The following is a 12,917-nucleotide window of genomic DNA, read 5'->3' as shown; positions in this document are numbered from 1 at the left end:
CTGTATCAAAACTGGCAATGCTATTGAGGTTGGCTTACATATCTTTGGAATGTGAAGGTTCATTCAAGCAACCTTTTGCACCGTGCAGAGCATTGACAAATCATGTGCAACAGACATAAAGCATTTGGACAAACTTATGTAGTATTCAATGCATTGTACGTGTGGAGTTCAGAAATCACACACTAGCTTGTACTATGTTACACTGTTAGGTACCGTTGGATAAAACTATTCATTTCATATTTCTGTTTCCAGCCATTTAAGTTATGTGCAGAATAAAATCCCCACTCCCTCTCTGTAGTTCATTTTTTTCATGCTTGAGCATATAGCGTTTGGACAAACTTATATAGTGTTCAGTGTGACATTCGGAAACCAAATACCAGCTGGCTCTGTAATGCACTATCCTGTGCATTGTGATAAAACTTTGTTGTATATTTCAGTTTCTAGCCCCCTTCCTCTTTCCGTAGTACTTTTTTTTTTCAGGCTTGCACAGATAGTTGTGCATATACTTACTTGCCTGTTCAGAACGTGTTCATATTATTTGCAAATAAATTTTTGTGTGTTTTAGTGTCATTGTGCTGTAAACTTTAAACCCTACAAATTTGAAAGAGGAAATACAAAACATTGTAACCTTCTTTAAAAACAAAAACAATAGTCAAAAGAAAAGTAGTGGCCCTGGCCGGTTGGCTCAGCGATAGAGCGTTGGCCTGGCATTCGGGGGACCCAGGTTTGATTCCCGGCCAGGGCACATAGGAGAAGCACCCATTTGCTTCTCCACCCCCTCCCCCTCCTTCCTCTCTGTCTCTCTCTTCCCCTCCCGCAGCCAAGGCTCCATTGGAGCAAAGATGGCCCGGGCACTGGGGATGGCTCCTTGGCCTCTGCCCCAGGCACTAGAGTGGCTCTGGTCGCGGCAGAGCGACGCCCCGGAGGGGCAGAGCATCGCCCCCTGGTGGGCAGAGCTTCGCCCCTGGTGGGCGTGCTGGGTGAATCCCGGTCAGGCGCATGCAGGAATCTGTCTGACTGTCTCTCCCCATTTCCAGCTTCAAGAAAGATAAAAAAAAAAAAAAAGAAAGAAAAGTAGTGATGACATCCAAAGTAAACCAAGTACTAATGCTTCAGGTTTAAGACAAACATTTTGAAAAAGAAATGTGTTGAGAATTTGGAAGGTGCAACAGGAGTCAAAAAACGAAAAAGAATGATAAGGAGTATTTAAAACTTGATTTCACTGTAGCACCTGGTAGCGAATAATTGCCACAGTTTTTGTGTGTAGTATGTTCTGAAATTATGTCAAATGATGCAATGAAACCTTCCATAGTTACTCATCATTTGCATTCAAAGTATAGCACTCTTACTGAGAAGCCACTGGATTTTTTTTGAAAGATCACACAACCGAATAAGTCAGAAAATTCAAATGAAGGAAGTGATGACCAGTGACAAATCACTCCATCGAAGGTCTTATTTAGCTGCCTTTCAAATATTGAGAATGAAAAAAACCATTTAGTATTGGTGCAGAATTAGTGAAGCCTTGCATCTTAGATGTCACTTGGGCAATTTTAAGTCCTCAAGCTGCACAAAAACTTGAGGCTATACTGCTTTTGGACAATACCATTCAGAGGAGAGTTGTTGATATGGCCAACAATATTGAAGAGCAAATTGTAGAGAGGATCAAGAAATTGAAATAAAAAAATAGAAATTGAATTGTTTTTCCATTCAACTTGTTGAATCAACTGACATGAGTAACCATGCTATTCTACTTTGCTTCATAAGGTGTATTAACGATAAAGACTTTAGGGAACAACTCCTCGGTGTCTTGATCTACCTGCTTGGACCACTAGTTCAGAGATATTTAATGCTCTTCATGAGTACTTTCAAGTGGAGGATTTAGCCTGGGGAAAATCCATCAATAGTATGTACGAGTGGTGCTGCAAGCATGATTGAACATCACTCTGGTAGTTGAGAAAATAAAGGATGTTGCACATCTAGAAATGTTGTGCATACAGTGTATGGTTCACTGTCAGCATTTAGTGGAACTTTCTCCTGAATTGAACCTCAGTGATGAATGACACAGTGAAGATCACTAATTATATTCGTAGCTGAGGTTTTAACTCCAGACTGTTTACAACACTATGTGAAAGAATGGATTCACAACACCAACACCTTCTCTGTATGGAAGCGAGGTAGGTCTCAGGAGGAAGGACCCTTTTACATCTTTTTGAGCTTAGAGAAGAAGTGGAACAGTTTCTGCAAGAGCAAAACTGTATTACGTAGAGATTTTGATGGATAATGAATAAATGGCTGTGTGCATATATGGTGTATATATTTAACCTCTTCAACAAACTAGATAATTTCTCTTCAGGGATTCAACACACATTTTACATTAAGAAATAAGATGGTCCTGACCTGTGGTGGCAGAGAGTGGGTAAAGCGTCGACTTGCAACGCTGAGATCGCCAGTTCAAAACCCTGGGGTTTGCCTGGTCAAGGGACATATGGGAGTTGATGCTTCCTGCTTCTTCCTTGCCCCCCTCTCTCTCTCTCTCTATCCTCTTTAAAATGAGTAAATAAACTAAAAATAAAAAAGGAATAAGATGGACTAATTAAAAAAGAAACTTGTTCTTTGGGAAAATCACATATGAGAAGATGTAGAAATGTTTTCACTTTTCCAGGACTTTTTGATTGCTGCAGACATCAACCAGAAATTTATATTTAATATAATAAATCAAGATTTAAGAGAGTTAGTAATAGAATTTTCTACTACCTACTTGTGCGAGGAGACTTTCTTGGCCCTATTACTAATAAAACCCAAACAGAGAAACCAAATGGAAGTCAGTGCAATGCTTCATCTCTCAGAAACTAAAATGTAGCCCTGGATATCAAGTATTCTCGTAAAGAAGCAACAGCAAGCCCTGGCCGGTTGGCTCAGCGGTAGAGCGTCGGCCTAGCGTGCGGAGGACCCGGGTTCGATTCCCGGCCAGGGCACACATGAGAAGCGCCCATTTGCTTCTCCACCCCTCTGCCGCGCTATCCTCTCTGTCTCTCTCTTCCCCTCCCGCAGCCGAGGCTCCATTGGAGCAGAGATGGCCCGGGGGCTGGGGATAGCTCTGTGGCCTCTGCCTCAGGCGCTAGAGTGGCTCTGGTCGCAACATGGCGACGCCCAGGATGGGCAGAGCATCGCCCCCTGGTGGGCAGAGTGTCGCCCCATGGTGGGCGTGCCGGGTGGATCCCGGTCGGGCGCATGCGGGAGTCTGTCTGACTGTCTCTCCCTGTTTCCAGCTTCAGAAAAATGAAAAAAAAAAAAAAAAAAAAGAAGAAGCAACAGCAGATTTACACTAGCTTTGCTTGAGTTAAAAATTACTCTCTAGAAATTTCAGTTGTATTCTATTAAAAGTATTTTTTATTGTTCACCTGGTTATCATAGAGAATTTTTATTTTATAGTATTATAATTAAAAGATAATGCACAATATACTGTAATGGTATTTATTTCTGCCTTAGCAGTCCTTTAAATAATTCTCCTATTTTCACTGGTTCCCAAGTGTAAAAAGGTTGAAAACCACTGGTATAGCTTATTGGTTGAAGCTTTAATGTTAACTGGAAAAGAATGGGAACAGTCCTGTCCATTAGAAGGGGATTTGCTAAAGTATGATACTTCCAGAACATAAGATGCTGTGTAATGGGGAGGGGAGAGAAAAAGGAAACATTTATGTATGAATATGGAAAAACTCCAGGATTCATTGTTATATGATAAAAAGCTATGTCGAAAGAGTGTTTTGGTATGTTATCATTTGTGTAAAAGAACATTTAGGTGGGGTGAGAATATACATTTCTGTTTGCTTTTGTATACAAGACATTTCAGAAAGAATCCTAAGAAACTATTAACTGGTTTCTTATGGTTGGAGTTGCTAACTGGACAATGGGGATGAGGGTGGGTGGTAGAATTTACCGGATACCTTTTAAGTTCTCTTTTATAACCATATATTGTCTATTTAGAAAATTATTAAATATTTAACTTTTCAGTTTTCTTTTTTTTTTTTCCAAATGAGAGGAGGGGAGATAGACAGACTCCTGCATGCTCCCTGACTGGGATCCAGCTGGCAACCCCCATTTGGGGCCGATGCTCTACCCACCTTGGGCCATGCTTGCAACTGAGCTGTTTTTAAAGCCTGAGACAGCTATTTTTAATCATCCTCAGTGTCCGGGGTGATGCGCTGGAACCAATGGAGTCATGGCTGCAGGAGTGGAATAGAGACAGAGAGAGAGAGAGAGAGAGAGAGAGAGAGAGAGAGAAGGGGAAAGGGAGGGGGTGGAGAAGCAGATGGTCGCTTGTCCTGTGTGCCGTGTTCAGGAATCAAACCTGGGACATCCACACACTGGGCCAGTGCTCACTACCACTGAGCCAACAGGCCAGGGCCATTAAATATTTTAAAATAAATAAAATCTACCAATATCCCACCAGAATAACAATGATAATACAGTGGTACCTTGAGATACGAATTTATTTCATTCTGTAACCAAACTCGTAAGTCAATCAACTCGTATATCAAACTGCCAATACTGGATCCGTGCGCCAACTAGCAGCAGCTTCCTGAATCACGACTCATATCTCGGAATTTCGCTCGGATCTCAAACAAAAATAGGGACTGAGTCACAGTTTGTATGTTAAAAATTCGTATGTTGGTCTGTTCGAATCTCAAGGTACCACTGTATTAAACCACAAAACTTTTCTCTTGGGAATATTTTTAAAGGAAGCTGATAGGTGATGGAGGGATTAATGAAAGTTCCCTTTCTTTTTTATTGTTTGTATTTTTACAAAGTTAGAAGTGGAGAGGCAGACAGACTCCTGCATGCGCCCAACTGGGATCCACCTGGCATGCCCACCAGGGGGTGATGCTCTGCCCATATGGGGCGTTGCTCCATTGCAACCCAGGCCATTCTAGCGCCTGAGACAGAGGCCATGGAGCTGTCCTCGGCTCCTAGGCCAAATTTGCTCCAGTGGATCCTTGGCTGTGGGAGAGGAAGAGAGATAGAGAGGAAGGAGAGAGGGAGGGGTGGAGAAGCAGATGGGCGCTTCTGTGTGTCCTGACCGGGAATCGAACCCGGGACTTCAGCATGCTGGGCCGACACGCTATCACTGAGCCAACCTGCCAGGACCTAAAAGTTCCCTTTCTTGAGCTGCTTTGAAGTTGCTGAATGGAAGTTAGAACCTGACTTCAGAGGGGTTCCTCCTCATTGCTGTGAAGTTGGACAGTGAGGATGTCTCCCTGCTCTTGTCGGAGGTTATGAGCAGAACAGCAGGGCCAGAAGTTAGGGCATGAAGGGAGGAAGAAGCAGAAAGAGGCAGTAAAGAAGCTGGAAGAGATGGGAAAGTGGTTAATGCTCATTAAATTACTGTTTGTTTTTATTCCCATGGACTTTTCTTCCCATAAGAAATACGTAAGACTTATTTCCCACTTACTACAATAACTACATTAAATTACATAACCCAAGAGGTGTCAATATTTTTACTTTTTCTTAAAGTTCTTTGTTATAGGAGGAGTTATTCATTACATGATTCTGTTGACTAGGTTCCTTGTGGTAACTTGACTTCTTACTGAATTTTCACTACATGGGGTGTCTAGAGTAATTTCTAATAAGTTGATATTGGCTTCAAACATAAATATTCCTCTGGATAGCTCTGCCTTTGCTTTGTTTTGCTGTTTGAAGGCATGACATTTTATTTTATTTTATTTTATTTTATTTTATTTTATTTTATTTTATTTTTTGAGAGACAGAGAGAGAGGAACAGACAGCGACAAACAGACAGGACGGGAGAGAGATGAGAAGCATCAACTTGTAGTTGTGGCACCTTAGTTGCTCATTGATTGCTTTCTCATATGTGCCTTGACCGGGGGGCTACAGCTGAGCCAGTGAGCCTTTGCTCAAGCCAGTGACCATGGGGGTCATGTCTGTGATCCTGCACTCTAACTGGATGAGCCCATGCTCAAGCTGGCAACCTCAAGGTTTCAAATATCAGTCCTCAGTGTCGCAGGTCAGTGTTCTATCTACTGCTCCACCACCTGGTCAGGGGAAGGCATTACTTTTTAAAGAAAAAGACAACAAGGAAGAAAACAAGGTTGAAAAGCCAAGCTTCCTTGTCTATGAAGTTCTCCCTGCTTCTGCCACTATGCCCTCCTGACCTGTGTGCCCTCCCCTGCCTGCCATGCCTTGTGAGAACAGGGACCTCTGTTAAGTGGCTCCCTGTGCAAATGGAATAGTGGTTTTCAGCATATGAAATCTCTGCAGCCGAAGTGGGATATATTTTTAGGTGGAGAAGCAGCAATAGGTTTAAACATATTTTTATTCCTGATTCAAAAGTATATTCATAGTATTTTATTCTTTCCCCCTTTAGCATGGAGATATAAATCTCCCCACCGGGTAGCATTTGTTGAAAAATTGACCAAGCTTGTTTTAAGTCAGCTGCCTAACTTCTGGAAACTCTGGATTTCATATGTTAACGGAAGCCTTTTCAGTGAGGTATGTATACAGACGTGACTAGGTGTAGCTGTGTCCTTGTAAATTTTAGATTCTGAAGTGACTGTTTTACAATCTTAAAGGCCCAACACCTTTAACTATTGTCAGGTATTTTAAGATTAGTTGACAGCACTGTAAAGCTCAATACTTAATAGCTGTATGACCTTGAACAAGTCATACAGGTTGGTTCTGGTACTCAGTTTCCTCAATTGTAAAAATAAACTTTTGAGTGCTTCTATTTCAAAAGGTGGTTGTGAGGATTAAATGAGATAGTCAGTTAAAGACCAAAAGAAAATTCAAAATTTTTTCAGGGATTCTTAATTAAGTATGGTGCCAATCTGGCCAAATTGTGGGTGAAATTATTGGGCAGTGGACAGTGAACAAATGATAAAACTAGTATAAAATGCTTGCCACTTGCACATGGATTTGAAATAAATTATATAATTATGGAATTTCCTAGTTGAAAGAATTGAGGGATTTCTGTTATTTAGCCTCCATCTCATCATTCTATAGAAGTTGTTATAAGCCTTTATATTTTCACAGGCCACACATTTCCTTAGTGTCTTTATCACAACATAATTGGTAGCATAGAAATTATGAACATAAAGTAATGACTCTGACTTAATATGTGTAGCACCTGGAACTTGGGTTCATCACTTTATAGTTTCACTTCAAGTGCCCCTAGGTCCTGGCATGTACACTGTAATTCCCTTTGCCTCCAGCTGCTAGGGAGTCCCCACTTGTGGAGACAGCAGCTCTGGTTCCACATCTCCAGAAAGGACTCTTTACAGCCCTGAGAGAGCTGGGGAGGTAGTGACCTTCCTGGTGGTAAAAGTATTTTCTGCCGATGCACTTGCCAGCACAGACAATAGATGTGGAAAAGGCTAAGCAGGTTTTGCATTTCTGTATCAAGGCATACCTTTGTGACCTCTTCCTTGGTAAAACGTGGACTGCCAGAGTGTCTTGGTACTCCAGGGGTCCATCCAGTCTTATTTGACTGTGGACAGACATTCATGCTACTCTTTAAGAAGTAGAGTTTTTTACCTGACCAGGTGGTGGCACAGTGGATAGAGTGTTGGACTGGGACACAGAGGACCCAGTTTTGAAACCCCGAAGTCACCAGTTTGAACCTAGGCTCTTCTGGCTTGAGCACAGCTCATCAGCTTGAACCCAAGGTTGCTGGCTTAAGCAAGGGGTCACTCACTCTGCTGTAGCCCCCTTCCCCCCCTCAAGGCACATATGAGAAAGCAATCAATGAACAACTTAAAGTGCCACAATGAAGAATGATGCTTCTCATCTCTCTCCCTTCCTGCCTGTCTATCCCTGTCTGTCCCTCTGTCTCTCTCACACACACACAAAGTAGTTTCGTTTTTGTTTGTTTGCTTTTGTTTTTTCCATTGTATAGTTAATCCTTATTTGTTCACTGTCTCTTTTAAACCTAGTGGATTCCTAAATTATTCTTATGAATGGTTACTTATCTAAACCATAAAATATATGTGGTGCATGAAAAAATGATGCATTTTAAGAACTTTCTTAGAAAAATCAGTATTTTAAGCATGAGTTATCACTGTTTATTTTTTCTTTAATTTTAGCAATGTATCAATTACTGTACTTCCTAAGGGAACAATTAAGTAATATAGCAATTAATAATGTATGTCATGACTTTCTTATGCTCTTTTTATATCACTTGGTTATACAAAGTGATATTGAAAAGTTGTATTGAAAAGTTAACTATACAGAGAAAGTTTTCCGTAAAATGAATGTAGAGTTTGGCTGACCTCTATAAATGCAAAGTTGCTTATGGCTGGCTGGAGAAGAAAATGCTTTAATTTCAGCTTTTCAGGTGTCCTGAAAAGGTTTTGTCAACCTTCTGCTTTCAAACACTTCCCCATGAAGTCACATTTTTATTTATCTCAGCTGGATGGGAGTTGTGTGGCTGCTGTGCTGAGACAAGTTTAGGTGTTTTGCCCTCTCCCACAGTGGGGGACAGCTACACCACTGCTATGTGAGGACTAGAAAGGTGAGATGCTTCTGTATCAGTGCCTTGGATAAATAGTGTTCACAGCTTTCTTACAGGACACTAGTGCTGAATTAGAAACACCCAGTATTGATCACTTATTGGCTGTGACCTTAGGCAAATAACTTTACTTCTTTGTGTCCACTCCATAGGGCTGGTTGAGAAATAAATGAGTTAACATATAAGTGAAGTGCTTATTACAGTGTTTGGAAAATAAATAAGAATTTGTTTTTATTATTTGGATTAAATATTTTGAAATCTCATTAGCCTGGTACATAATAGGTATTCAATGAACAAAAGTTTAATAGCATTAAGAAATACAGCACTCAAGAACTACTGGATTGGTGTTGAATAATATCAAGATGTATTAACTCATCTGAAAAATTTTTCCTTTAGGAAATGGAATTTAAACTTAGTTATTTTCATCCTGGCCAGTTGGTTCAGTGGTAGAGCATTGGCCCTGCATGTGGATGTCCTGAGTTCAGTTCCTGGCCAGGGCACACAGGAGAAGCACCCCTCTGCTTCTCCACCCCTCCCCCTCTCCTTTTTCTCTGTCTCTCTCTTCCCCTCCCGCAGCCAAGGCTCCATTGGAGCAAAGTTGGCCCAGGAGCTGAGGATGGCTCCATGGCTTCCACCTCAGGCACTAGAATGGCTCCTGCCACAACGGAGCAACAGCTTCAGATGGGCAGAGCATCGCCCCCTAGTGGGCATGCCAGGTAGATCCTGGTCATGCCCATGTGGGAGTCTGTCTCTGCCTCCCTGCTTCTCACTTCAGAAAAATACACACACAAAAAAATAATAAAAAATAAACTTAGTTATATTCTAGTCAGGTGGTGGTTTTGTTTTTGTTTTTTCGTTTGTTTTTTCCTATCTATTGGACCAGTTCCTTAGGTTGCCCACCACCCAGTGACAGTAGCTGCCTTATTATGGGTCTTTTTAGACTTTGTAAAATTCCCGTGTTCTTGATCTCAGATATTTTAGTGATGAAAGGAAATACATTTTCCTTCTTTATAGGTTATATTTAGTTGTGAAATAAATGAACAATATTAGCACAGAAAAAATAGTTGTAGTTAGTTGTACTAAGGGTAGATATGCCTATGGTATTTCTACTTATTCATATTTACAAACTTTCCTTAAAAGTTTATAGTAATAGCCTGAACAGGCGGTAACACAGTGAATAGAGCATTGGACTGGGATGCGGAGGACCCAGGTTCAAGACCCCGAGGTTGCCAGCTTGAGCACGGGCTCGTCTGGTTTGAGCAAAGCTCACCTGCTTGAACCCAAGGTCGCTGGCTTGAGCAAGGGGTCACTCGCTCTGCTGTAGCCCCACGGTCAAGGCACATATGGGAAATCAATCAATGAACAACTAAGGAGCCGCAGCAAAGAATTGATGTTTCTCATCTCTCTCCCTTCCTGTCTGTCTGTGCCTATCTATCCCTCTCTCTGACTCTGTCTCTGTAAAAAAAAAAAAAAGTTTATAGTAATAATTAGTAATTGAATATAATTTTCTCTACATAGTTTGCCATGTTTTTAAACTATTTATTCTTTATTGAAAAGCTAGAAGGATACAAAAGGACAGTTGAAAGGCATGGATGAATTAGGAAAGTTTGTTCTCCATTTCAGTCTATGAGTGAGATCCAGAAACTTAATTAAAATTGGGAAGAGGTCTGGGCTTTTGATAGTTGCTGTTTAATCTCATATGAGAAAGCTCTGTAATATTTGAACAAAACTTAAAATTTTTTGTTGTTGTTGTAGAACTGTTTTGTTTTATTAAGAGCCCATCTGTTGAAGATTTAGTGGCATTTTCAACAGTTCAAAAAAGTCAGTTCTTCAAACCAGTGAAGTTCATGTGAAATAATACATGTGAATCAGAACAGTGAGATCTAGCCGTTGGCCTCACCACAAAGTAGTTTTGGTCTGTGTGTGCAGGAAAGAGTTAAGGTTTTTAGTTAATGAAATGGTTGTAGGTTAAGATCTCACCTTTAGATATATTTTAAATATAGTATATTTTGGATAAAAAAATTTAAAACATCCACATAAATTTTAAGTATTTGGAGTCAGAATTTTAAAAAGTTTTGTAATTTATAGTATATACTACTTTGTTCCAAAATTAGTTTAAAAAATATAGCAAAACTTACATAATTCAGTATGTTAAAATGTTTAATTCTTCATTAGATTAAAATAATAAGCTATCTTTTAATTAACAATTGCAAGAGGTATGCTTCCATTTCTGATGTATTAGGAGACAGATTCTTGAAGTTTATAAAATCACTCTGTGCAGTAGATGGTATCATGCATTCATTAACACATGTCTGGTAAACAAAATTATTCTGGCAAATTTTAGCCTTAATTTTGATATAATGTATTTTAATAAATGATATTTACTCTTCTTTGATGGGAAAATACATATTTTACAACAGAGGAGTATAAAACCAGTCTTCCCACTGAACAAGCCCACTATGTGAAAATTTCAGTATTAGGTACTGTGGCACATATAACTAGAAAAGACACCATTTTTCCATCAAGATACTTATAGTTTTATACTGACATGATCCTTCATTGAGACAAATTACACCTTTCTTGTGGAATTCCACCCCTTCCTCCACAGCACACTGAACCAGGTCTGTAGTAGGGTTCAGAGAAACAGAACCTATGGGATGTTGATTCTTTGTCCAACTATATATATGAAGAGAAAGATTTACTATAAGGAATCGGCTCACATAATTATGGAGGTTGACAAGTCCCCAGATCTGCAGTCAGCAAGCTGGAAACTTAGGAGAGCCCATTGCATAGTTCCAGTTTGAAGACCAGCAGGCTCCAGACCCCAGAATTTCCAATATTTCAGTTCCAGTATGAAGGCTGGAAAAGGCCAGCGTCCCAGCCCATGCATTTAAGCTGTAGGAATTTCCCCTTACTCTGCCCTTTTTGTCCTATTCAGGCCTTCCACTGACTGGATGGGTCCCACCCCCACTGAGGAGAGAAAGCTGCTTTCTTGCCTACCAATTCAGATCTTACTCTCAATCCCGAGATCCCTTCACAGACACACCCAGAGAGTGTTTAACTAGATTTCTGGGCCCCACAGGACCCAGTCAAGTTGGCTCAAAGAATTAGTTATCACAAAGTCAACATGAATTTCCCAGTAGAGGGTGCCAGTATTGTTCTGTGCCCCCTAACATTGCAATAGGTGCCCGGCTCCTTAGCAGCCTCTGAATTCCACACCTAAAATAGCCCTCCCAATCCAACATTCATGTAGAATTCTTAAACCTCTGCTCATTCCCTCATTCCTATTGTTGACATTTAAATCTACAGAACCATTGAGGAATCTATAGAGCATTCCTCAAGGCATGCTCTTGAGGAAGTAGTGTTGCCCAGAGTTACTGATGAGGATGATGAGGACAGTGATTCAGATACAGCTCCCCTGGGCTCCCAAGTGAGTAAATATGCCATTTTCAAAGTCAGGAAGACTTGAGAAAGAACATACTTGGAGGAAATATCAACTTTCCATTTTAATGTGTTGCATTTGAGATTTCCTGTGTTATTCAAGAAGAAATATCAAGTAGGTAATCTAAAAATCACATTGTCAGAGGAAAGATTTAGGCTATATATGTAAATTTGAAAGTATGATATATGATATATATCATATGTAATAAAACCTGGCTGGTCTTTGACCCTATTTCTCACACAGAGCTCCTAATAAAACCCTTGGAATTTCTGAAGTGAAGAATCATAAAAAGTACCTTTTGTTATATTAATGATGGCTTAGATCCCCACCGAAGAATGAAGGGCTGATTGCCCTGAGCACCAGCTCTCTTGAGTAGCTGGAGATTCAGCTTAGTCACCAATGGCCAATGATTTAACAAAGCTTCTGTAAAAACCCAAAAGGACAGGATCAGAAAGCTCCTGGTGGGTGAACACATGGAGATTCTGAGAGTCAGTGGCCTGCTCAGGGAGGGCAGGGAAGCTCTACACCCTTTCCCCACGCCCTTCCCTGTGCATCATTTCCATCTGTCCCTGAGTTATATTCTTTTATAATAAACCAGTTATCCAGTAAGTATCATATTTCTCTGAGTTCTGTGAGCCATTTTAGCAAATTAATTGCAACTGAGGAGGGGTTAGTAGAAGCCTCCAATTTGTAGCTGGTTAGTCAGAATCACAGGTGACATCTGAACTTGTCACTAGCGCTGGAAATGTGTGTGTGTGTGTGTGGGGGGGGTTCGTCTTGTAAGACTGAACCATCTACTGGAATCTTGACTCCTGGTATTGTCAGAACTGAATTGAATTTTAGAACACCCAGCTGGGGTCTGGAGAATTGTTTGTTGGTTTGGGGAACCCCTCATATCCCTCTCCCACGCACACTTTGGAAGTGGGTGCCAAACCCAAAATAAGAAGGCATTAT

General features: G+C 40.6%; 1 protein-coding gene across 4 annotated transcripts in view; it reads left to right on the top strand.

Annotated features, from left to right (window-relative positions):
• The window catches only part of EXOC2 (exocyst complex component 2), a 386,269-nt gene that overhangs the window by 299,557 nt on the left and 73,795 nt on the right, over positions 1-12,917 (top strand). For all 4 annotated transcript variants that reach the window (XM_066376909.1, XM_066376910.1, XM_066376908.1 and 1 more), the window contains one exon: positions 6,383-6,507. In XM_066376909.1, the coding sequence (XP_066233006.1) occupies positions 6,383-6,507 (125 nt within the window). The remainder of the gene's footprint in view (positions 1-6,382; positions 6,508-12,917) is intronic.

The sequence above is a fragment of the Saccopteryx leptura genome, chromosome 3 (assembly GCF_036850995.1).
Source record: "Saccopteryx leptura isolate mSacLep1 chromosome 3, mSacLep1_pri_phased_curated, whole genome shotgun sequence".
NCBI classification, from domain to species: domain Eukaryota; kingdom Metazoa; phylum Chordata; class Mammalia; order Chiroptera; family Emballonuridae; genus Saccopteryx; species Saccopteryx leptura.
This window is presented reverse-complemented; position numbering and strand designations above follow the sequence as displayed.